Below are 27,668 nucleotides of genomic sequence, written 5' to 3' on the forward strand. Positions count from 1 at the left end.
ATCCCAACCAAGTGGAGGACAGCTAGTGTCATCCCTTTGCACAAAGGTGGAGCATCCACTGATCTAGGACATTATAGACCCATCGGCCTAACCAGCCTGATCTGCAAGGCCATGGAGTGGATTATCATGGACCTCATTAACAAGGACATTGACACCCTGCAAACACTTGATCCCACACAGTTTGGGTTTGTCAAAGGGAAGTCATGCCTGTTAAATTTGGTTGATTTCTATGAGGCAGTCATCAAAGCCATGGATGAGGGGAAGATGGTGCATGTCACCTACTCTGACCTGGCCAAAGCCTTTGATACTATTCCACACTCAGGTATAATAGATAAACTCTTTCAACTAGTTATCGATCCATATGTTATCAGATGGGTAGCAAACTGGCTCATTGATAGAACCCACCTAGTCAAAATAAGGGGAAGCCACCTCAAGCAGTAGATCAGTAATGAGTATGTACCCCACGGATCGGTCTTGGGGCCTCTGTTGTTTGAGATATACTTTTCTGATACACAGGCTAAAGTCAGTGGGCTATGGCTGACCAAGTCTGCAGATGACTGTAAGCTGGGTGCTGTCATCAATTCCCCTAGTGATGTGGACATCCTCCAAGAGGGTCTCACCCAAACAAATGACTGGTGCCAGAAGCATTGCCTGAAGTTGAATGCCAAAACTGCATCACAAGGTCCGAAGCACACAATTAATCGTGAGGGGCTTGGGCACCCAGGTTGACAGCAAACTAACTTTTGACAACCATATTGCCTCCATTGTATCCATATGTGTTAAATCAGAAATCCAGTTTGCTTTATACTGCACAACATACCTGCATGGGCATTAATGTCAAAGGTCTTAGCAAGGTCCAGATATGCAGTATATACTGCATAACTACTATTGACTACTTTGGTGACTTTGTCAAAAAACGAGGTTAAAGAGACAGAGTCTTCTTTTGACAATGGTACAGGGTTGACAACTTTTTTTTTTATGTTCAAATTAATGAAGTCTGAAATAAAAATGTCCATAGCTTTACATATAACGGCTGTGCAACTAATGGCTCTGTAGTAACTATGGTCTGTTGTTGCACCAGCCTTATGCAATGACATTACAATGAATGTTTTCCAGTCTTCAATAATGTAGCCAGTGAAGAGGATTAGATGAAAGAGGATAAGTAGGGGTTCAGATACGCCATATTTGGTACGGAAAATCAGGCAACCTGGTAGGTTATCTGGGCCATGGATGAGATGTTCTTAGCTTTTGAGATGGTTGATGGGACTTCTCCAATAGTAATTAAAGGGGTGTCTGTGTCTGTTGAATATGTAGAGCAGTGTTAAATGTAAATGGAGCATCTTTTGCACTACATTTCTTAGCTAGAACATTAGCAATTTATTTTGGGCTAGAGTGGACAGTATTATTGTGGACTAGTGCCAAACATTATTGAGTGTTAGTTCTTAACTTCCTGACATATTTTAGTAGCTATTTTAGGTTTATATTCATCTCTGAACTTCCTAATGGTGCCCATAAGCTCTTTACTAGTTTGCTTATGTAGAATGAGACTTATAAGCTTTAAATAATTAATTTCTCTTATTATATAATTTATTTATAGTGGTTTTCCACCACAGGGTTTGTTTTTAAATTTCACATTATATTTGGTGGTCGGCCTCAGAGAGGGGTTCCCAGTGGGTGTGGGTGTACATCAGGGTTCAGCTCTGAGCCCACTGCTGTTCATACTGGTGATGGACTACATTAGCAAACAGGTTGGAGGGGACTGATCAACAAAACTGCTTATTATAATAAATTCACTACTTCTGTTATATATAATACAAATTGGTGACTATTAATGTAACATTTCAATTCATAATATTCTTCTATATTTGTATTTTTTATATTAAATATATTTTAATTAATCAAATACTTGTAAAAACATAAAAAATTCTTTTTTACATACACTTTTACATATGCACATTTTTTACTTAGTTAATTTTTACAAATTATAGTATACATCATTTATTAACTTATTAACACATAGATTGATCATATTCTTTTAAGAACATGACAGTATAGTATACTTCATTTTCTTTTGCCATCAATTGCTGCCATTATATTAATGTTTTGGTGTCTTGTGACGAATAGCGTCCACCTTGCCCGGTTGTTCTTAGTAATTTAGTGTTCGTTGATTTTTTAGTACTAGAATTTCCCTATGTTTATGCAAAGGGGTTCTTTATATTGCTCTCCACTGTGTCTCATTATATATGCATCATGATTTTAGTTGTATAAGCTATATATACATAATCTTATATATGTTTTTTAAACACCCTAATTATATATACATTTAGAATGTTGACATTAAGAGTGTTTTTTGCATGTACCTCCATATAGAGATCAATTTATTCTAATGCTTGTTCCATAAATTATTATCTTCTAAAACCAAGTAATACCATATGCACTTCGCTGTTTTAAATACACGCAATGTCTCATTATAGCACATCGTTTTTAGTCATTTGAGTATGTGTTTATGGAAGTTATTACACATACTCCTATATAAAAAATTTTTATGATTCTATTTTAATAATCTTTATTTTAAATAAAAAATATATAATTTTTTAAAAAAATTTTTTAGGTTTGATAATATTAAGGCTTACTTCTTTAAAATTCAAGTTTCTTGTGACAACGTAGTAGTTAAGATGCATCGCATAGCAGTGATGCTTTAAACTTTTCCGAACAGGAATTTTTTGCACATAACATCACAGTGCAGTAGTTGCAGAACATACTAATGATGCAACCAGGGATAATAATGTTACCTGAGCAAATGAACTGAAGTGCAATGTTTGTTTATTTATATATCCGTTCATTTATCTGTATCCAACAATAATTACTTTGTTGTTGGAATAATGCTAAAAGTGTTTTAAAAACTTTACGACCCTATATGAATATGTTTTGGTCGTTGTTTTTGGTTTGTTTTCTATTTAGCAACCAGGATTTCAAATTTGCTTGTTTGTCCATGAAACTAACACAAGAATTTATAAGTTTTGGGTTTAATGACGTTTTGGAATGTCCTTATATTTTCTAGATGTGTAATAGTGATAGTTTAGTCATTTTAAGAGATGGATTTCTTAATTGTTATATTAATTGAATTATTGCTTTTGTTAATGATACATTGGCCCGCCAAAATCCATTTAAATAGAAGCTATTTTTTGCTATAAACTGTATCTGATGAAGCGTAGTCAATCTACGTGAAAGCGCTCATTCCTTGTTTCCAATAAAGAAGTATTCCTGAATTGAAGACGGAGTTTGTTCCTGTGGTGATTTTTCCTGTGGCGATTCCTTCTGTTCTTTATGCAAATTTCACATTATATTTGGTGGTCGGCCTCAGAGAGGGGTTCCCAGTGGGTGTGGGTGTACATCAGGGTTCAGCTCTGAGCCCACTGCTGTTCATACTGGTGATGGACTACATTAGCAAACAGGTTGGAGGGGACTGATCAACAAAACTGCTGTATGCAGACAATGTGGCAGTACAAGCATACTCTGAGCTAGAATTTCAGAAAACTTCAGCAAAGGATAGGAGAATGGAATACAAATCTGAAGGCACATGGGATGAAACTAAGCAAAGACAAGATGGTGGTAATGGCAAGAAATTGGGGAAATCAGAAGAAGCTGAGAACAGAGATAGAATAGAAGATAGTGGAACAGGTAAACAGCTTCAAGTATTTGGGAGGAGTAATTGAGGAGAAGGGTAGTCTGAATAAAGAGGTCAAAGCTAGAATCAGAGGGGCTGCGGCCAACTGATATAGGCTATCAGTAGTCTGGTAAACACTGTACAAACTCCAGTATACTGTTTAAAAAAACATACTGTTAAATCAGTAGATTTGTTATGCTTTTCTATAAGAAAGCATCACAAACCAGGACTAGAGGATGTTCCTCCTCCCTCTGACGTAGCTATGACATCTCAAAATGGGCAGAAAGTGGACAGGGAGAAGGGAGAAGATGGGTGGGGCTATAGGCAAGGTGTGAAGAGTGTGGCTTTGATCCAGTTTCATCCACAACAAAAGGTGATAACCCTACTTGGCAAGTGGGACCCAATAGCAAATCAAGCAGTCCCCAACAGGTTTCTAAATCAAGTCAAACAAACCATGTAGGACAGACTGCATGAGATGCTGGATCTGTGTACAGCCAAGGGTCCAAAAGTCCCTGAGCCTCACCACTTGTGCTGGTGCTGAAAAAGGAATGCAGCTGTAGATTGTATGTAGATTATAGAAAGTTAAATAGTCACACAGAATCAGATGTTTGCCCTATGCCCAGAACAAGTATGGTGTGGAGAAGATGGGTCGGTCTAAGCCCTTGACCACTACTGAGTTGACAAAGGTTACTGGTAAGTACTCTTCATGCCCATAGTTTGGGGGAGGTACATTTTGCCATCCTGATTGGACTGTAGGATTTCACAAAAATGTCCTTAGAAATGAAGAATGCCAAAACAGCTTTGTTGAAGCTTGTAGATCACATTGTGGCAGGAGCAGGAGCAGGAAACCATGCTTTTACTTATATAGATGATATTGTTGTTCTACAGTCAGTATTGACAAGATCATGTTCGACATGTTAGGAAGATGATCAGTGAATTAAAATGGGATGGACTAACTATTAAGGTAAATGAGTATCATGCAAGAATAGCATAAATATTTAGCTTTTACTGGACAACCCTATACTAGCCAGTCATGATTATAAGCAATAGTTTTTCATGCTGGCAAATGCTTCAAACCGCAGACTGGTGGGGTTATGCTTAGGTTTCTACAAATAGAAAAGTGCATACTGTAGAATATTTTAGTTATAAACACCAGGCAAAGGAAGAAGCATATGTAACTGTGTAAAAGGAATACTTGGGAATAGTTTGAACTCTGTATAAGCTTTAACTCCACATGAAAAATAGACAATTCATTGCATTTGCAGATTCATCCATCCATCCATCTGTGACCACTTTTTCCCATTTTTGAAATGGAGTCGGGGTGTCTCATCAACAGTGGCAATCATCTAGAGCAAAAGTTTACACCACCTGATGATTAGTTCTGCTACGGCAGTTCTTCCATACCACACACTCACACGCACATACACCTACGGTCAATTTAGAGTATCCAGTCCACTTACTGCATGTCTTTAGAATATGGGACGAAACCAGAGCAGCCAGATAAAACCTAAGTGAATGCAGGGAGGCCATGCAATCTCCATACAGAAGTCACCCCAGTTGAGAATCAAACTGTGGAACCTCTTGTTGTGAGGCAACAATGCTATCCACAGTGCATTTGCAGATTATAATCCATTAAAGTGGTTACACAATATACTGGTGAAAAGAATGTTAAACCTCCCAGATGGATTTTGGGAATACAGGTCTATAAGATCACAATCCAACACCTCAGTGATGCCAGTAAGTGAAATGCAAATGGTTTGTCAAGAGAGAAGACTGGATAGTGTAATTTAAATGCACCTTTAGTCCCCAAACTTCATTTATGTGTGGTGTCACAGGAAAGCTCCCATGAATCTAAGAAGGAACAGGGTACAAACGATTTTATGAACAAGAACACTTCATCTACCTACTTAACTGAACAGACTACATGAAACTTCAACAAGGCATCTTTATTCCTCCCACAGGGAGGGTATCAGAGAAACAGTCTCCTGGACTAATCCTTTGCACTCTTTTTCTTGTTAGTCATGAGTCACAGGTGGGATACTAGACCTTACTTGAGCTTTCTGGATTACCTCTGTTTTTTGAGTCTAAGAATGGGGAAGAAATATGACAAGAGTAAAGATCACACCTGTCTTTCAGCAAAACAGAAAAAATGTATTGATCTGTATTGACTGTAATTTTATATGTGGTTGTTCCTTCCAGCAATGCTTTCAGTATGTAAAACATAGTGAATGTAAAAAAAGTGTGAGCACCCAGAGTTGCCTTTTACCAAGATGCAGAAAACCCTGAAAACAGAAATGTTGTTTGTAGTCTTTTTTTTTTTCAAAAATCATCTTAATTTGAATTGCAATCCCCACTGACCCCAAGTTAATTGGAGGTAGAAACTTACATTCAAATTCAATGTTAAAATGGAAATACAGAACCCTGGACTCTTAAACTGGGAGTGCAGCTGTTGAAAGCAGTTATTCCATGATTTGTTTTTGAAATATACATTGGATCTTCTTGGAGTGAAAGCTCATTTTTAGGAATAATTAGCCTATGAATTTATATATATATATATATATATATATATATATATATACACACACACACACACACACACACACACACACACACATATATATATATATATATATATATATATATATGGGTCTATGTTTTATTATCGAAAATATGATTCATTGAACCATACTTTTGATAACTGACATCTGCGAAAGTGCATTATATCAAAAATGCACTTTCACGGAAAAATAAAAATAAAAAATAAATAAAAGAAACATGCTAAACACGATTATGCAGGAGGGCAAGCCCCCCTGCACCCCCCCCCCAGACCCCTACTTTAATATTCTCACTCCAAGATTGGATACAGTGGGGAAAAGGGGAATATTCCATTATCCTCACTGTACCACAATCTCAACAAGAGTTGGATTAGTTATACATCAGCACTAGATGTTGATGTACAACTAACGTTACATGCAAACTGCGTGCTTTTTTTTTCTTTTGGTTTTCTTTAGCGAAAGTGCATTTTCGATAAAATGCACTTACGCTAAAGTGGGTCAACGAAAGTACAATTCAATGAACTGTACTTTCGATGTAACAACTAGGACATATATATATATATATATATATATATATATATATATATATATATATATATATATATATACTGAAGGCCCTTAAGATGTTAATAGCAGATAATGTGCAGTAAACCTTTAGGTAGTGTAATTTTAAGATTAGCTTTACTGTAGATAGTGCTTTGAATGTTTTTTTGCCTGTTTTAAGTCCCTCATTGTATAGTATCATAGTAGAATTCTAGGCTTTCAACCCAATGGGTCTTTTTAAGTCTATCTGTTTCCTAGTAAAATTTGTTAGGTTTTGGTACCCGAGGATTTTGTGGGAGTATATATATTTGGGCATAGCGACTGAGCATTTACAAGCTTCCTCTCTCTAAAAGAGACAGAGGTGCCAGACCAGGTTGTAAGTACGGTTCCCTATTCACTAATTATAGTTTCAGTTTTATAAGTGCAGGGATGAGCTCTGCTTTACATAGATGGGAAGCCTGTTTCACAGAAGAGTGAGGCTCTGAGACACATACCTGTCCCTACAGTATATCCTGTTTATGTTGCAGCTAAGGTTTAAGTCCCTGGATTGGGTATTCTTGATGCCATTTGTTTTCTGGAGGTGCAACAGGTCTGGAAGATGCTTTGTAGGCCAGGTATAGGTCACCACTCAGCAGCCTATAAGAGACTGAATATAAGGACAAGGTTTGGAAGTGGTTTCCATAAGACTTGTTTTCACACCAAGTATTCTTTTTGTATGGAATCTCTAAAGATGCTCCAGTTGTTGCATATTTCTTGGTTTAAATACATACCAAAGGGGGCATTATACTCAGTGATTAGTTTTATGAGGGCAGAGTACAATCGAATGATGACATGTTTGGATCTAGATGCCATACCCCTACTTATAAGTTATGCAACATAGAATGATTTCCTCACTACAGTAGAAATGTGATTGTGAAATACAAATCATTGTCTACATGCATTCCCAAATCTCTGATTACAGAATGTCCTCTTAGGGGTATATTGACGATATAGTAGTTTGCTGGGGTGGCCATCTTTCTGAAAGATGCTATGATACACTTTTTTGGCACTGAGTTTTAGACCATGAATCTGGCACTTGTTTATGGACAGGACAGAGCTTGGAAAGAGATGACACGTTGGTAAAGGCAAGGGTGGATATTCTGTGTATCCAGGGAGAAGATGAAAGGACAGTCCAGCAAGACACTTGGCTTGAGATCCAGAGTCTACTACTCAGGGGGAGAACAGACTAGAAATGGTGTGGCAATAGTGGTGAGGGAGAGTCTTCAGCAGACATTGAAGATGTCATTAGAATTAGTGACAGACTCATGGCAATCAGACTGCAGTTTAGGGATAGGGCAGTATTCACAATCTCAGCCTATGCCCCACAGCAGGGTTAGTATACTGAAGAAAATAATGCATTCAGACAGCAGCTGCAAGGCCTACTAGATAAAGCAGGCCACTGTAAATTGCTGTTGATAATGGCTGACCTAAATGCACATATTATGACAGACAGAAAGGATATGAGGACTGTTTGGGTTCACATGGGTGGGACAACAGGAGTAAAGAAGGAGAGGCCAAAATACAATTCTGTTTGGTTACAAAGACATACATCTGGAGCATTTCTCCCCGGGCCTCCACTGAAAATTGGCTTTGTTCCAAGTCGGACTTTCTCGGTTAACAAATGTTAAATAAATAAATAAATAAATAAATGGATTGATGGTGGCTAACACATGTTTCAACAGGAGAGACAATCAAAAGATAACATACAAGACTGGCCAACATGCAACCCAGGTAGACTTCCTGCTGTTAAAGAAAGAGCACTGGGAATGAATCAGTGATTGCAATGCCATCCCCAGTGAAATAGTCAATCTTCAGCATAATCCCTCAGTTGTCACTATCAGCTACATGCAGTGGTCAGAGAAGGCTCTAACATCAACAGAGACTAGAATGAAGACCTGGAAGTTGATTGAAGAAGAAGTACAAGAGTTCAAGGAATTACTTGGGGCTCTGGCACCTCATGCAGAAGAGGAAATAGGTGGAGTTGAAGAAGAATGGCAGCACCTCAAAACAGCATGTGTGAGGACTACAAAACAGACATGTGGCTGAACCAAATATTGAAATAAGGTACATAAAGAAAGCTGGTGGTGGAATGCAGAAGTCCAGAAAGTCATCAAAAGAAAGAAGTACATGAAAAACGTGGGAGATTGAAAAGACAGACCAGATTGAGAAGGAATACTGGTTGGCTAACAAAGAGGCTAAGACAAAAGTTGCAATAGAGAAAAACAAGATATCAGAGACTCTCTATCAACTTCTGGAATGTGATTCTGTAGATGGCACAAGAAACTCTGTCCAGTTACAAGATAAAGACAGAAAGATAAAGAAGATAGTCAGACACCCTTTGTAAGAGATGCCAGTAACAAATTGCTCCCCAGCCCACAGGGCATCAAAAGCAGATGGAAGGAGTACTTCCAGCAGATTCTTAATGAAGAAAACCCTACAGAATCTGCACTGCCCCAGACACAACCTACAGTGAAAGGTGAGATGGAGTACACTCTAGAAGAAGCAATAACAGCACTAAGGAAACTGAAGTCAGGGAAAGCAGCAAGCTCAGATGAGATCACGGCAGGTATGATCAAGATCTAAGGTGAGATGAGAGAGAAATGGCTACTGAGGGTACTCGTAACAGTATGGTGAGAAAGGCATATCCAAGATGGCAGGAGAATACACATACTAGTAACGGTGTGCAAGAAAAAAGGGGACAGCCACAAGTGTGGACAGTACAATGTTATCAAACTCCTGTCATACTGCATGAAAGCTCTAGAGAGGGTGAATGAATATGTATAGTAATAGAAAGTAAGATGCAAGCTGAACAGTTCAGATTCAGGTCAGGATGCAGCACATGTAACCCAATGTTTACAGTGAAGATAGTTAAGAAAAAGCTAGAGATGCTGAAAGAGTCAAACTGGGCATTCCTAGGCTTGGATAAGCATATGACAAGGTTCCAAGAAAGCTGATTTGGTGGCTTGAAGTTCCAGAAACATTGTTAGTATTAGTGCAGGCTATGTAGAAGGACCCAATAACTCAAATACGAGCAGTGTTCAGTCTCAGAGAGGGGTTCCCAGTGGGGGTGAGTGTGCATTGGGGTTCAGCTCTGAGCTAAATACCATTTATATGGATGATGGACTATATTAGTGAATAGGTCAGAGTGGACAAATCAACAAAGTTGTTATATGCAGATGATGTGGCATTACAGGTAGACTCTGAGCAAGAACTTCAGCAAAGGATAGGGGAATGGAATGTAAAACAGAAGGCATATGGGATGAAACTAAGTGCAGATAAAAAAGTTGTTATGCAACAAATGGGGAAACCAGAAGGTGAGAAGTGACATATAAGGCAAAATGGTGGAACGGGTTAAGAGTGTCAAGTATCTGGGAGGAGTGTTTGAGGAGATGGGAAGCCTGGATGAGGGGGTCAAAGCTATACTCAAAGGGACTGCAGCCAACCGGGTAGTGTATTACAAAAGAATGCCAAGGAAGCTGAAATGTAAGGTGTACAAAACAGTGGTGTGACCAGTACTACTATATAGTACAGAAGCTAGAGCAGTAAAGGTAGAACAGCTCAGGAAGCTAGAGGTGATGGAGATGAAGTCCTTCAGATGGACAGTAGGATGTACACTATGGGACAGATGAAGAAATGAGGACATCACAGCAGAAGCCAAAGGAGCTCCAATTGCAAAGAAGGTTAACAAGAACAAATTACTGTGGATTGGGCATGTTCATAGGTTTGTAGGCAGGTACTAGGTTATCGGCCTTAGGACCTATACAAGCCTAGCCATAATGATTCCCTGGCTATTGCCTCCCACAAATATTTACTTTCCTGGACCCCTGTCTAGCAGTGAGCAAATATTTGCTTTCCTGGACCCCTGTCTAGCAGTGAACAAAAAAGCAGAAGACATTCTTGTGAAAAAGATTTGGAACAGACCGGAAGAAAGCAAGAGGAACAAGAGCATCCCGCAAAGAGATGGATTTTGTAGAAGACCTGCGACAGTCGGCTATGACTGTTGAAGACAGTACAGGGGTTTCATTCAACTGAAATTGATGATAACAGTTGACACAACACCCTGATGAACATAGAAAATTGGAAAAAGGGGGATGATAATGATGATGGTGATGGTTCTGGCACCAGTTATTAGTCTATGTCAGACCTTCTTGGAGGATATTTGTGTCTTGAGGATTCAGTGACTGCACCCCCATTTGCAATCATCTGAAAACTTGGTCATCTAGAGGCCCTTGACTTTAGCCCTTACCTTACAGAAGTAGTCAAACAAGAGTGGCCTCAGCACTAATTTCTGAGGCACCCCATTAGTAACCGGCCTTTTTGTGGAGGAAGACTCCTCTATTCTAACTTCCTAGGCCCTGTCTGTAAGACATTTATTCAGAGGATGATGTAGGGATATATTCCTTCTTTAGTGAGCTTTTCTATAATGCCTTTGTGGAGTATTGTGTTAGATGCCTTGTTCAGATCAAGGTAGGCATTATGCATCATTTTGCCTTCGTCCATTGCTTTGATGACCTTTCTCAAAGAAGTCCACCAGGTTGAGTAAGCAAGATCTGCCTTTAACAAACCAGAGCTGATATTGGTACAATGTCTGTAAGTTACTATGTTGTCATTTAGGATACCCATGATTATTCTTTCCATAGCTTTGCATATCAAGCTAGTCAGGCTTATGAGTCGATAAATCCACTGGTGCATGAATGGTCTACCTTGGTTGCAGTCCTCCATTCATTTTGCATAAAGCCAGTATATTTCATCATATAACTCTATTTACCCTTTATTTGTTGTTTCAAAGTACATTGTTCAATAACTTTTTTTATTTCAAGTAAAGCATTGTATTATTCAGTTTCAAAACCTTGTGGTGGTGGTTTTTGGCTCCCACCTTTATAAGAGTCATGGTTTTAGCCTTAAGTATAAGATTGGTTTAATACAGCTACTTTATAAATGAAGTTGAATACAGTTTTTGTGTGTGTGTGTGTGTGTGTGTGTGTGTGTGTGTGTGTGTGTGTGTGTGTGTGTGTGTGTGTGTGTGTGTGTGTGTAGGCACATGCATGAAATTATCTTCTCTCCAAGTTTCAATTACTACTGGCAAAGTAGTAATGAAAGATGGGGGCATGACAGCAAAGAGGAAGTCCTGGAAAGACCATGATTATAACTTAGCTGTCCATAGCTGGGTGTGGTAGGTGCTGTTCATATGAGACAGTTTTGAATTTAGCAGTAGGTTCTTAAGAGCAGTCACCTCCTACATATTTAATTAATGATGATGCTATGGAATTATATGTCCATTTGCCATATATTAAATGATATTAGTGATACAGATTTAAAGGCTGTACTGTGATAACCTATTTCTGTTGTCAAGCAAATGTAATATAATGTCAACATTTTTTTTACAAAATTAACATTTGGTCATGATACAAAACTGTCATGATTATTTAGTGAATGTCAAATTAAATATGATAACTGCATATACAAATTTACATCATCAGGATATTGGGCAGTTCTAGTAAAGGAATAACACCTCTTGACATCTGATATGCCTGGAAGCAATACCAAGTGAAGAACAAAGTAATAATTTTTAAAATACTATTACTGAATATAATACCTTCGCTGATGAGTTTTATAGGCATTTTTGTTTGCGTTGCTGTCTCTGTCTCTGAAATATTCTCATAAATTGGTTTAAATCCTTCAGGAAGAGTACTCAAGCTGTTCTTGGTATACTTAGATAATCCGAGCCACATGTTAATTTCCAATTGACCAAATACCATGCCTTGTAATCCTGGGGCCTGGAAAAATGCAGAAATATTTATGTTGTTAAAATGAACTTTCAGATCATTTTATTTTTAATATTTCTAGTTATTTACTCATTTTTATTGATTTTTAATTGAAGTTTTAGTGTATGATTTAGTTTCATTTTTATTTACTATTATAGTAGGCTCCTTGTGTTCTGTGAAAGACCTAACATTGTGTGCTTTTAATGTGATAAAAATTATGATTCCATCACTTATTTATACCTATAATACAATCTTTACATGCCCAGGAATGGTGCTTACAGTGCCATTTAGAAAAACACAGTCTACCTATTACACATGCAGTCGTAGTGAATGCCCTTGACTTTGAATATTAGTAACTTTATTTTCTGAAACTGCTAGAGATATAGAAATATGGTTGTAGAGCTTATATAATATAATATAACAATTGTGCTGCTTTTGACTTGTTAAAAATGATTACTTCTCTTACTTAGGAATGGGTATCACATCTCAGTTTGTTATCACTTATATCTCATCGGAGCATCTACTGCAGTTCATAACTTGGATGGCAGCACTTGGTTAAAATGAGCACACACTGTGTGTGTGCTTCTTTCAAATATAAATAAAAGAAACAAGTAGTATGCCTTATTTTTTGTGTTAATAAATATGCTCCTTTGGGTTAATCCTTGGTTTCTATGAAAAACTCTTTGAGACTATCAGACACCCGACATCTGGGATTTGCCACCCAATCGCTTGTTGAGGTGTGGCTTCTGACCATCTCTGGAAACAAATCATTTGTACTCTACATGGTTTTGTGTGCATGTGTGCGTGTGTGTGTGTGTGTGTGTGTGTGTGTGTGTGTGTGTGTGTGTGTGTGTGTATGTGTTTGAAAAGTCTGGCAGACAGTTGCTATTCTCATTTTGTTTCTATAAAGAGAAAGTGTGTATGTGTGTGTGTGCCTGACTCATACAGCATAAATGTCCCTGATTTTGCCTCCAATTTTTGTCTGTGTCTCATAAAATTTCTGTTTTTTTTTTCACATATTATTGACAGTTTCAGTCACAAAAGAATGACACATATTTACATTTCAGACTTGATATATATTAATATGCAAAGAAACAAGAACAGCACGTAGGTAAACCAGGCAGGATACAAAATGCAAAACAGTGGTAAAAAAATCCAAAGCCTGGAAGCGTTGAGGTAAAATTCAGTGTTTGTTCCAAACAGGAAAAAAAAAATCACAAAGTTTTTGGGATTAACCCTTTTATCTGTGTGCTAAAAAAGAGATCAAATGCCTTCATTTAAATAGTAAAAAGAAAAAAGCTTGGATTAGGCAACCAGCAGCCAAAAAAAATGTGTTGAAATATTTATTGAAGTAACAATGATCTACAATGCTTAGCGCTTTCATCCTCAAAGCACTGGGACGACATCAGAACAAATTCCAATTTGCACCTTGTTTAAAGTCACATGGCACAAAACCTACTTTTAAAGAAATACAGTGGTAAAATTAAAACGCATAACTTGAGCTTGCTTATAAGTTACATACAATATAAAACACACCCACACACCCACACACCCACACACACACACACACACACACACACACACACACACACACACACACACACACACACACACACACATATATATATATATGACTCTAATTAAAATACTTGTGCTCTAGTTTTCAGTATAGGGACTAAAGAAATGTGGTAATTAAGACCAGGTGGCATATTAGAGTTCCATTTGAGTTGCCAAAAGACTTCACATCCTTCTGTTTGTAACTCTCACCAACCACCTCTAATGTCTTTTGGTATAACATCCAAAATGCTAAAATGGAATTTATCCCATCCAATACAATTTGAGGTGTGCTTAAAAAAGCATTGTTCATGTTACATTTCAAAATTGCATAGAGATGTTCATAAATTCTCTTTCTCAAATTTTGCTCAGTCTTCCCAACATAAAAACTTTGACATTTGTTACAAATTGCAGTGTATACCAAACCCTTGGTTGAACAATTACCCTCATCACCATCATCATCATCATCCCCTTTTTCCCATTTACATGGGGTCGGGGTATCGTATTGTCACCAACTCTCTTGATTCAGTGCCACTCTCCTGCCTTCTTCAACACTCATGCCTGACTGTTGCAGATCTTCTTTCACACAATCCATCCACCTCTTTGCTGGACGCCCTCGCTTCCTCTTACCTTCTTCCTGTCTGTCCCAAATCTCCCTCACCAGATTGTCTTCTGCTTTTCTACACATGTGCCCATACCATCGTAATCTGTTTTCTTTGATCTTTTCTGTGATTGGAGCTACTTTGGCTTCTGCTCTTATGTCCTCATTTCTTCGCCTGTCCTGCAGTGGGCATCCTACCACCTTTCTCAGGCACTTCATTTCCATCACCTCTAGCTTCTTCAACTGTTCTGCCTTTACTGCCCAGGTTTCTGTACCATACAGTAGTACTGGTCGCACCACTGTCTTGTACACCTTACTTTTCAGCTTCTTTGGCATTCTTCTGTCATATACTACACCTGATACTCTATGCCAGTTGGCTGCAGCCCCTCTGATTCTATCTTTGACCTCTTCATTCAGACTACCCTTCTCAACCACCCCTTCCAGATACTTGAAGCTGTTTACCTGTTCCACTATCTTCCCATCTATCTCTATTCTCAGCTTCTTCTGATTTCCCCAGTCTGCTGCCATTACCACTGTCTTATCTGTGCTTAGTTTCATCCCATGTGCCTTCAGATTTGCATTCCATTCTCCTATCCTTTGCTGAAGTTCTAGATCAGAGTCTGCCTGTACTGCCATATCATCTGCATACAGCAGCTTTGTTGCTCTGACCCCTCCAACCTGTTTGCTGATGTAGTCCATTACCAGTATGAACAGCAGTGGGCTCAGAGCTGAACCCTGGTGTACACCCACTCCCACTGGGAACCCCTCAGTGAGGCCAAACACTGTTCGTACTTGAGTCACTGGGTCCTTGTACATAGCCTGTACTAATTCTACCAATGTTTCTGGGACTTCAAACCACTGCAGTACTGCCCAGATCTGCTTTCTTGGGACCTTGTCATATGCTTTCTCCAAGTCTAGGAAAGCCCAGTTTGACTCTCTCCTCTTCTCTAGTTTCTTCTCAAGTATCTGTCTCAATGCAAACATCGGGTCAGTTGTGCTGCATCCTGATCTGAATCTGAACTGTTCATCTCCCATCTTACATTCTACTATTCTGCGTATCCGTTTATCAATCACCCTCTCCAGAACTTTCATGCCATGTGGTAGGAGTTTGATGCCTCTGTACTGTCCACAGTTGTGGATGTCCACTTTGTTCTTGTACACTGGCACGAGTATGCTTATTCTCCATGGATACTTATTCTACATGGATCACAAACTGCGCGCCGTGGCAGGGCTAGCCACTCGATGGTGTAAAATATGGCTCTAGGTGATGTGGTCATGTTGACTGTTGCCAAAAAATGGGAATGGGTAGTTACCGGTGATAAGTGGGTTGAGGACCTGGCCTACTCTCTGACCCACGCCAGGGACCCATGCTAACGGTGAGAGGGGTATATGTGCCCCTATTGGCCAGTGTGTGCCCGCCATAAAAGCCCAGCAGCCCTGGGTCAATAGGCTACTGGCTGGACGGTGTCTAGTTGCCCAGCCTGGGTTACCTGGGATAGCTCTGTTGAGTGAAAGCTGGACATAAAACCAACCAACCTGCCAAACATGAACTGAGAATTGCTACGCTTAATGTAGGTTCACTGACAGGACGCAGCTTAGAAGTGGATGACATGATGATACGGAGGAGGCTGGACATCCTATGTATTCAAGAGATGAGATGGAAGGGCAGTGCAACAAAGCCACTTGGCTTGGGATCCAGACTCTACTACTCAAGTGGTGGACAGGCTAGAAATGGTGTAGGAATTGTGGTGAGACAGAGGCTTCAGAAGTCAGTGAGGGATATCATCAGAATTAATGACAGACTCATGGCAATCAGACTCCAGTGTAATGATAGGACAGTATTCATAATCTCAGCCTATGCCCCACAGCAGGGTTGTGATAGTGAGGAAAAGAGTGCATTCAGACAGCAGTTGCAGGACCTACTAGATAAAGCAGGACAACATGAATTGGTGTTGATAATGGGTGACTTAAATGCACATATCGGGACAGACAGAACAGGATATGAGGACTGCCTGGGTCCACATGGGTGGAGCAATAGGAATAAAGAAGGAGGAGCCATTCTAGACTTCTGTCTGGCAAATGGCTTGATAGTAGCCAACACATGGTTCAGAAAGAGAGACAGTCACAAGATCACATACAAGAGTAGCCAACATGCAACTCAGGTAGACTTCCTCCTAGTAAGGAAAAGGCACTGGGGTAGAATCCATGATTGCAAAGTCATCCCCAGTGAAACAGTCGGTTCACAGCATAAACCAGTAGTTGCCACAATCAGCTGCAAGCAGTGATCAGAGAAGCCTCTAAGGTCAACAGAGACCAGGCTGAAGACCTGGAAGTTGACTGGAGAGAAAGTACATCAGTTCAAGGAATTACTCAGGGCTCTAGCACCCCAAGAAGAGGAGGAGATAGGTGGAGTTGAAGAACAGTGGCAGCGCCTAAAAACAGCATGTGTTAGGACTACAGAAAAGATATGTGGCCGAGCCAGGTATGGAAATAAGGTACATAAGGAAAGCTGGTGGTGGAATGCAGAAGTGCAGGAAGTAATCAAAAGAAAGGAGGAGTGCAGGAAGAAGTGGGAGATTGAAAAGACTGACCAAGCTAGGAAGGACTACTGGTTGGCTAGCAAAGAAACAAAGAAAGAAGTTGCAATAGCAAAGAATAGGGCATCAGAGGCACTCTATCAGCTTCTGGAAAGTGACTCAGTAAGGGGCACAAAGAAACTATACCAGGTTGCAAGGCAAAGACAGAAAGATAAAGAAGATAGTCAGACACCCTTCATAAGGGATTCCAGCAACAACCTGCTCACCAGTCCACAGGACATCAAAGGCAGATGGAAGGAGTATTTCCAGCAGCTTCTGAATGAAGAGACATAGAGGAGCTCTCAGATTATGTAGCCCAGGCCGGTATGACCCTGACCCTGAGCAGCATCTTACTCTCACCAAGAATGATGCCACAGTACAAAGACAAAATGATCAGTTTTAACAATTGGCTTAATTACTGGTGTCATTATAAGGGGATCCAATGTCTGTCTGCTTGGGATGACATGCTTGACAAGCCACGCTGCTTCGCAAGGGATGGCTTGCACCTGTCACCCCTGGGCTTCCGGATATTGGCCAAGGCTCTTGCCACCCCCATAGTGCCTTTTTTAGGCAAGGCTCAAAAGACAAACCTACCTCCCTAGAAAACACAAGTGGAAAAAAACTAAGGGTAATGCTGCTCAATGCCAGAAGTCTAAACCTCAAGATGCACGCTCTTGAAGCCCTCCTCAGTAAGGAGAACATCGATGTCTGTGCAGTGACTGAAACCTGGTTCAAGGCTCCACAGAGCACCCCAGCACTACCAGGTTTTACCTCATATCATGCTTTCTGGCCCCAAAACTTGGACCGAACCACTAAAGGAGGGGGAGTATCCATATTCATCAAAGATACCCACACCTCCAGGTTAGTAGCAACACATGAAGCATCAGAGACCATCCAGGTGCAACTAACCATAGGCAAAACTGCCCTACAGTTTGTAGCATGCTACAGACCACCCTCTCAAACTCAGGAACCCCACTCAGCCTTCCTGAAGACACTGGAGAGTATGAATGTCTCTCCAAATACCATCATATTGGGAGACTTCAACTATCCAAACATAGACTGGGAACATTACTCAAGCCTCAACACCCTAGCCCAAAGGTTCCTAGAATTCATAAACTCAAATGCGATGGAACAACTAGTCACTATTCCCACAAGAGGAGATAATATACTAGACCTGATCATCACAAATATGGGGACAAAATGCTCCACACCGGAAGTATACCCCTCATTGGTGAGATCAGACCATAAATTAATCTCACTGGAAATCCACATCCCGCCCCCACCCCCTGCACAAAAGACCACAGTGAAGAACTTCTCAAAAGCCAACTTCACACTTCTTAAGACTGAAGTGGTATCCTTCAAGGCCCCTGGGCCAGTGGAAACCACAACCCACACCACTGAATCCTTTATAAATGCCTTCTACGGGCACCTTCAAGAATGCATGGATCATGCAATCCCAAATAAAACCAAGACCCATTCCCCCAAAGGCAGGCGCCCTGTCTGGTGGACCCCAGCCATTAACAAACTTTACAACAGGAGGAGGAAGCTGCTACATGACAGAGCAAAATCCCTAAAAGGGAAGGCATCTCTGATCAGTACTAGCAAAAAACTACGATCACTCATAAAATCATCTAAGGCCAACTTTGAGAGAAAAATCGCAAAAGACACAAAAGACAATCACAAGGCCTTCTTTAGCTATGTTAGAAACCTGGGTGGAAACTCCCAGATATGCTCATAGTTAGTCCAAAATGACACAAAATACACTGAACCCACAGACATTGCCAACATTCTGGCAGACAGGTTCAGTGCAAATTTCTCCTCCCCCCCCCAAAAGGAGAAATATCTATCCCAGCAGAGTGTAGCCTCCCAAACATCTCAGATGCCCAGGTGAGAGCCGCCCTCTCCAAAGCTAAAAACACAGCATCAATGGGACCGGACGGTGTCCCGGGCTGTGTGCTACATGAACTCCAAGAGGAACTAAACCCGCACATAAGGCTGCTGTTTAATCTTAGCCTTACTACAGGATACGTACTCAAAGAGTGGCGTACAGCAACAGTGGTCCCACTCCACAAAGGCGGTGCTTCTACGGACCCTGGAAATTACCGCCCCATAAGCTTGACGAGCCTGGTCTGCAAGGCTATGGAAAGGATCATTATGGAACTCATAAACAAAGACATTGGGGACCAACAGACATTGGATCCTACCCAATTTGGCTTTGTCAAGGGCAGATCCTGCCTTTTGAACTTGGTCGACTTTTTTGAAACAGTCACTAAGGCCATTGATGGGGGTAAGGCAGTTCACACAGCCTACCTTGACCTTGCAAAGGCCTTCGACACAGTACCCCACTCGGGCATCATAGACAAACTCACCAGCTTAAATGTAAACCCATATGTCACAAGATGGGTTGCAAACTGGCTCAGGGACAGAACCCACAGGGTCAGAGTTGCTGGAGCCATGTCAGACTCTAAGCCGGTCACAAGCGGTGTCCCACAGGGCTCAGTCCTGGGACCCCTCTTGTTCTGCATTTATTTTTCCGAGGTGCAGGCAAACATAGGAGGATTGTGGCCGACAAAGTTCGCAGATGACTGCAAACTGGGCGCCATAATTGATACTCCAGCTGACACAAGCATCCTTCAGAGAGGCCTCATAGAAACGGATAATTGGTGCCAGAGCCATGGCCTTAAGCTGAACACCAAAAAATGTATAGTCATACCCTTTGGGAAAAACAAGGTACCCACAAATTACCACATAGGTGGTAATCCATTAAGTATGGAAGAGGTAATCAGGGACCTAGGAACCCAAGTTGACAGTAACCTCTCATTTGACACTCACATTGCCAAAGTGGTTAGGAAGACCTTCTATATTGCCCACCTTATCATGAAGGGATTCACATCTAGATCAAGAGAGGTCATTGTGCCCCTGTACTCTTCTCTTATCAGGCCCATGATTGAGTACAATGCCCCATTTGGGATGGATCTTACCCGACACCTGCAGCAGTTGGAAAGACCCCAAAAGTTCCTCACCAAGAGGATAAAGGGTCTCCAACATATGTCATATGCTGCCCGGCTGAAGAAACTCCAGCTCTATTCAGTCGCATACCGCCTACTCAGAGGTGATCTATGCCTGACGTACAAGGCCATGTCCAATCCGGAATTAATGGACATGCTCCACCTCAGAAAATCCAAATCCACCAGAGCCACGAGAGCAAGAGATTTGAACCTCAACACAGAAATAAATAGGACGTGCTGGAGGGACAGATTCATAACCCAGAGGCTCCCTACACTCTGGAACAGAATCCCAGTCCAATTTAGGCAGAGCCCCTCACTAACTCTCTTCAAGAGAAATCTTGACGAATGGATGGGAGATCGTAGGTTTACCCCGGGGGTCATCTCTGTGTCACTACCCTAAATGGGTGTAGTATTCTCATCCTAAGGGGTGGTGAAAGCCACACACACTCTGGCTAGGCTTATAAATGCCCTAGGGCAGATAGCCTAGTACGAACCTATGAACCTATAAGAAAACCCCACAGAAGCGGTACTGCCCCAGAAACAGCCTGCAATGAGAGTAGAAAAGGAGCCCAGCTTAGAAGAAGTAAGAGCAGCACTCAGGAAAATGAAGTCAGGGAAAGCAGCAGGCTCAGATGAGGTCACAGCAGATATGATAAAGATGAGCTAAGGGAGAAATGGCTCCTGAGGGTACTAATTGTAGTGTGGAGAGAAAGGCGTATTCCAGATGACTGGAGAATAAGCATACTCGTGCCAGTGTACAAGAACAATTACCCTGTTTAAGATAAATAGGAAAAGGTATACCAGGTAACTCTAAAATAGTTTTTTCTAAAATGTAAGAACACTGGTGACAACTCCCACATTAGTTGTACCTTTAAAATGAAGCATACTTGGTGCAGGAGAACACCCCATACTGAATGCTAGAGCAGAGTATTTTAATTAGAGTTATATATATTTTTTATGTGTTTTATATTGTATGTAACTTATAAGCAGGCTCAAGTTATATGTTTTAATTTTGCCACTGTATTTCTATAAAAGTAGTTTTTTGTGTCACATGACTTAAGCAGAGTACTTAAACAAGGTGCAAATTATTGGAATTTGTTCTGAAGTCCCACTGCTTTGGGGACAAAAGCGCTAAACACTGTGGATCTTTATATTTCAACACATTTTTTTGGCTGCTGGTTGCCTAATTCAAGCTTCTTTTCTTTTTACTTGGTTTATGTGGAGCTTGGTAGCACCGTTGATTCGTTATGCATTTAAATAGTAAATTCAAACCATAAAACCAATCACATGACACAGCTGTATTAAGCACTTCAGTTTAAAGACAGATATACAGGTAAAAATGTTACTGAACATCAGTATAGCCATAAAATAAGTAAAACATTTAACTGAGACCCATCCACACAAGATATTATCTTAGCTCAGTTTCCCAAAGTACTGTTTCATTAACTGAATTGCTCAAGGTCACAAAGTAGACAAATGAAGCTGAGGGTACATAGAACGGAGCTCATTGGCATAATCCTCTGTGCTAACTGCCAGCAAATGCATGTTATTCTACCAACTTTCTGATTATATATATATATATATATATATATATATATATATATATATATATATCTATATCTATATATATATAAGAGAAATATTCTGTCAGTGGCTTTTCTCCATTATTTTTTGGCTTAGTCCCTGATTCATGCTGAGTTTGACAGCAGTGGATCATATGTGTGTGCATCTGCTTGTGTGTGTGTGTGTGTGTGTGTGTGTGTGTGTATAGTGTATCTCTCTCTCTCTCTTTCTCTCTCTCTCTATATATATATATATATATATATATATATGTATATGTGTATGTATGTATATATATATATATATATATATATATATATATATATATATATATATATTAGCTTGGTTCCCGTTCCCTACAAGTGGTGTGACCCAGTCAGATGTTTATATTAGCAAGGTTGGTGTCAGGTTATGGCAGTCAGGTGTGGTCAATGACACCTAGTCTATCTACCATCATTTTTCAGATGTTTGTACTTCTTCAGCAATAGGCGCAAATATATATAAATATATTTATGTAACTATGTGAGAGACTGTCTATTTAATAGCATTGTGGAACAGCATTTCACAGTCCAAGTCCAAACACAGGTCTGAAATAGCTTCTGACTCAAATGCAGTTGTGAGGTAATTGAGAAAGTGTTTTTTTTTTTTTTGAAAAGTTAAAAATGTATGCCATATTAATATATCTGTTGATAATTTGAGCAAGTCAGAGTTTTAGCACTTTGTGACATCAATTGAAAACTTACATAATGCTGAAAACATATCAATGAATAAACAATCTCTGACTACAACTGTTTAATAAATATTTGTACTTCTTTAGCAACAGAATATGCAAATATGCATAAACATTATATTTTATGCAACTATGCCAGGCATTGATCACCTAGTAGCATTGTGGCACAATATTTCACTAGCCAGGTCAGTACAAAGATCATTAAAGGAAGTTGGCCTAAATACAGTTGCCAGTAAGTGGAAAATAATGTTTTCATGCCAAGTGATATCTGCCATATTCATATTTACGTTAATAACTTGACCCAAGTAGAATATATGTAGTACCTCATGGTATTATATGAAAGCTTGTATAAAGCTTGCAAAAGTTGTCACCAATACTTTCTCTCTGCCTGCTACCACTTTGCAAATATTTATATTTGTTTACTAATAAAATATGTGCATATGCATAAATATCATATGTCTTTAAATATCTCAAGCATTGCCAAACTGGACTCATTGTGCAACAGGGTTTTTCATGCTCAGTCACCACAAAGGTCAGGACTGGCTCCTCAGATGAATTTGGTGCATGGTATCAGAGAAAACATTCTGAGTGTCCTTGTACCTTGTACAGCCTGTGAGCTATTATTCACAGAAACATTTTTATGATTCTCTTAAATCTTTTTTTAATTTCTTTGTATTTGAATTTAGTCATTTTTAACTATTGTAATCTTTTTTGTAATTTACTAATGCTTGGAGCTTATCTCCCTGGGCTTCTACTGAAAATGGACATGTATCCAGCTAGACTAGCCCAGCCAACAAATGTAAAATAAAAATAAATAAAAAAAAATAAAACACAAATTATTTTCTAGAAATATTATGAACATATGACATATATTAACAATTATATTAATAAGTCTAACCAGAACTGTTTTCTGTGGCACTACATAGTATAAAAAGAAAGTATATACAATGCTGTAAAATATACTGCACTGATATTTGATATCAAACTAGCTCTGTTTTACAGAACTTTACATTCAGTTGTCCATTAAATATGCAAATATGCAACAAATTTCTCAAAGCAGTGTCAAATGATTATTTTAAATGGCTTTATAAATTAATGTTGAAAGAGTTTTCACTTTGATGCATTAATGAAGGGTTACTACATCCAAAAGTTTTGCTGCTTTTTATGTCTTTGTCTCTAAATAAATAAATGTTTTTTGGCATTTCCATAGCCCGTGTTTGTTGTTTTTTATATTTTTTGTTCTTGGGCTTTGTTCACCTTACAGATGGTCCATTTTTGTCTCCACTGTACTAAAAGTAAAACATACAATGCCAAGAAAATGACAGAGAATCTGATAATACATTTATTCAGGAAATATCAGTGTTAGATCAAGTATTATTTAAAGGTACAAAAATATGGCAAGTCTAGAAATGCAGACATATTAAAACAGGCCTTCACAGTGTGCATACAGTTTCAGTGAATGCACTTTCAGTCAGTGAAAATAACCTTTAGTCAAAACTGATAAGAACAGAATGTGCAGTACATTTGAGTACAAACACATTTTGTTTGTATGGTACACGGCCTGGGAACCAAGACTAAAGAGGTGTGTAGAGATTTGCAGGATTTTGGTATTATTAGGAAATATTTCAAACACAGTCAGTTCATTTGGACTGATATGCAGTAGTAGTACAGACACTCAAGTATGAGTGTAAAAGTCAGGTTAAATATCCAGCATTCCAGAATTTTAATGATATTATTCAGGAGGAAAGGAATATAGAATTTATGCAGATCATTTCAGTTTTTCAGCACTTTTATTGGAAACAGTATTTGCATATTCTTGACATCTACCTTCACTGTACATAATTAAGCACTCTTAACCAAACTACAGTGTTTGCAGACTTTATTGCAAAAGGTACAAGAAGACTTGACACATAAAGGAGAGACTGGCACCTGTTCGGCACAGTTCTGGGTAATTAACACATAACTCTATTTATTCCAGTCCCATTTCAGTGACTTGCAGTTTATTCCAGTATCCTACAATCATATAAATTCTTTAAATGGCAAGCCACCTTAGATGGGGGGGGGGGATAAAGTAATTCCCAAAACCCTACATCAACCTTGCATCAGCAGTCAGACTACATGTATCCTACAGAGCAGAGGTGTTAATTTGGAACACTACTTCAGAAACTCTCCAGTAAAATCTCAAAGAACCTCAACAGAGCAGCAGTGTTCATACCAAATATTACTTCAAAAATTCTACAAAAAGTCTCAAAGAATTTCGGATTCTCCAAGATACCAGTGTAAAAGATATTATTCAGTTAACAGCAACATATTAGAAAATTATAGACTTTCAAGTTTCCAGTGTGATGACACACAGCTAAGAAAAAAAAAGTTAAAAAAGCTGCAAGACACCAGGCCACCTTCTTAAAGCAACTTCAAATCATAAAGTTATGTGATCATTCATTTTTGTTAATGCATTTTCTAGCTCAGTCAGACAGTAAATCTCAAAAAGTTTAAATATACTAGTAAATGTAAATGGTATAAATGTGTCAAACAATACCTCTGCAGTAAAGTCACCAGAAAATGTGTTGTTTAAAGTTAAAAATTGGATAAAGTTAAAAATTGGATAAAGCAATCTAAAAAATTGTTCCAGAAATGTTAATTTAAATTTCAGTGTTATTAGGTCAGGAATGTTAAATCTTTCTTGATGCGAAATGGTTAAATCTCAGAAGAAGACTGCTATGGATTCTCCGAATGAGTCAGCTTCTGTCAGTATGATTTCAGACTTAAATAACACAAATTATTGTTTACAGTATTCAGAAATCAGTGTAAATGCTATAGGACATGGAATTCAAGATGCAGAGTTAAGTCTCAGTATTGCAGCTACAGATATGAATGCAGTCAATGTACATAACATGCGAATTTCCAGCCAGGACATGAAGCAAACATTTGAGGTGTCTTAAGTTCATATTATTTCAAATACAGATATTATAATGTAATAAATTCTAGTTTATTGTTTTCAGAAGCCAGTGCAAATATTGCACTGAAGGGAGATATGGGGGATCAGAGTGCAGATTTTGATCAGTTTGATAAAGTAAACACATTGGCGGCTGGTGACTTTAAATCAAAGGGGGCTGCAGGTGACAGTTTAATGGGTGTGGCCAATAGTAAGGGGTGTGATCAACTAGAAGGGGTGGAGCTATGCTCAAACCCACAAAAACTGGGACTTTAATAAAATACGCTGCCCTTGGTGCCAAACCATCATTATGAGAGTCTAATCAAGATAAAATGAAGTGTAGAAGAAAAAAAATATTTCAATGCATTGGCTACATGACAGGTTAATAATATCTAGGTGGAAACAAAAAGGTTGTGAGGCATGAAAAAATAAATTACTTTTTTAAATACATCACTGGAATGCCAGTCAAAATCAAGTATAAAAAAACAAGCAACACTGAACTCAACCCACTTCTCCTTGCACTTCAGTTCTAATTATAATTTATGTTCAGCTTTATAAAAGTACCAAGTAACATACTGAAAGTAGAAATCTCTGTAACACCGCCACTTGTAAAAATGTTTCTTATCCAAAGAAGACCTGCTGCCTGACAACAATTATCTACTTGTTTCATGGTGAAAACATGATCAAAGTAAAAAATGAACAGCAAGCAAGAAACAAGCTCAAGATAAATTGCTTAAAGGATGACTGCACAGGTTAAGGACCACACATGATAGATTGGCATTCTGTTTAGTTTACTGGTAAAGCCTGCAAAGATGACTGCAAGTCTCCAACAAATTTAGTGAGCTTCTGAAAATACTGTAATCCTGTCCTTTATTACAAATACTGTCATATGCATTACAATATCTAAGGCTTATACGTTATCTAGTTATGTAAATATTCTCTGCATGGCAAAAACAAAAAGGCTTTCAATATTGGTAATTCTTTAACAGTATGCTTATTAAAGCTTACTTGCATCTTATAATCTCAGACAAGCTTACCTGGTGGTCATTAAAGCATTGCTACTTAAACACAGAGCAACAGGCAGTGCAAAAACATGCATTTTCTGAATAATAAGAAGCATAAATCAACAGTATAAAAATATGACCGAAAATCAGAACATTCTGCAAAATCAAGGACAGATGAAAAGCCACTATAGCACTTGTGTCTACCTTGGATGGTGGGATACTCTGCACACTTACACTGCATAACTGCTCCTTGCCTTGCTTGGACACATCCCAAGTCACTACATGGGGGAGTAGGGTGCAACAAGTATGTCACAATTTGAAATGCCTCTGGGTGATGGTGATGGCCCTGACACATTTGTCATACCTCTCAACCTCAGAGCAAGAAATCTGGACAAAGCCATAAATAGAAGTGAAACAAAGGCCCAAAAATAACGACAATTTTAAAATATCGCTCTTATAAACCTTAGAAAGATAATAGAATAGTAGGTCTTACATTAGTATGAATTTTCTGAAGGGTATGAAATCTGAAACTCAAATGTCTGTCATTATTTTCTAACTTTAGTCTTTAACGATTTGCCACTAATTTGCCAGAAAACCACACTTTTATGAAAAAATGGACCAAAAATGTGATGCAAAAATATAAAATAGCCACACAATACAGCTGGGAACCTATTAAAGAAGGGGCACATGATAGATTGGCATTCTGTTTAGTTTACTGGTAAAGCCAACAATTATTTATTAATTATAAACCCTCCACATTTTCTTCCAAAATTGCCATTTTGCAGAGGGATTATTAGGGGGAGAGCAACATTTGAGCCAAAGTCAGGGTCAGTTGAGAGGTTTGGATATACCTAATTCTATAAAGTGCTTTATTTGCAAGTACCCCTCAACCTCTTAACACAGGAAATTTGGACAAGGCCAAATATATTGGGGGAACATACAGACAGTACTAAAAATTGCTGTTGTATAAATTTAGACAGTTGATAGAATAACAGGTCTTGCTTTAGCATGCATTTTTCTAAAGGGAATGAAGTCTGAAACTCAATGTCTGTCATTATTTAGTGACTTTATTCCTAAATGATTTGCCAGGAAACCACAAATTTTATGAGGAACAAACCAAAAATAAAAAGC

General features: G+C 38.9%; 1 protein-coding gene across 1 annotated transcript in view; it reads right to left on the bottom strand.

Annotated features, from left to right (window-relative positions):
* LOC122797635 (fer-1-like protein 4) overlaps positions 1–27,668 on the bottom strand; it is a 1,984,889-nt gene that overhangs the window by 1,181,887 nt on the left and 775,334 nt on the right. Inside the window, exon 16 of the mRNA XM_044066179.1 lies at positions 12,401–12,581. Within this exon, the coding sequence (XP_043922114.1) occupies positions 12,401–12,581 (181 nt within the window). The remainder of the gene's footprint in view (positions 1–12,400; positions 12,582–27,668) is intronic.

The sequence above is a fragment of the Protopterus annectens genome, chromosome 3.part1 (assembly GCF_019279795.1).
Source record: "Protopterus annectens isolate FY-2018-M chromosome 3.part1, PAN1.0, whole genome shotgun sequence".
NCBI classification, from domain to species: domain Eukaryota; kingdom Metazoa; phylum Chordata; order Ceratodontiformes; family Protopteridae; genus Protopterus; species Protopterus annectens.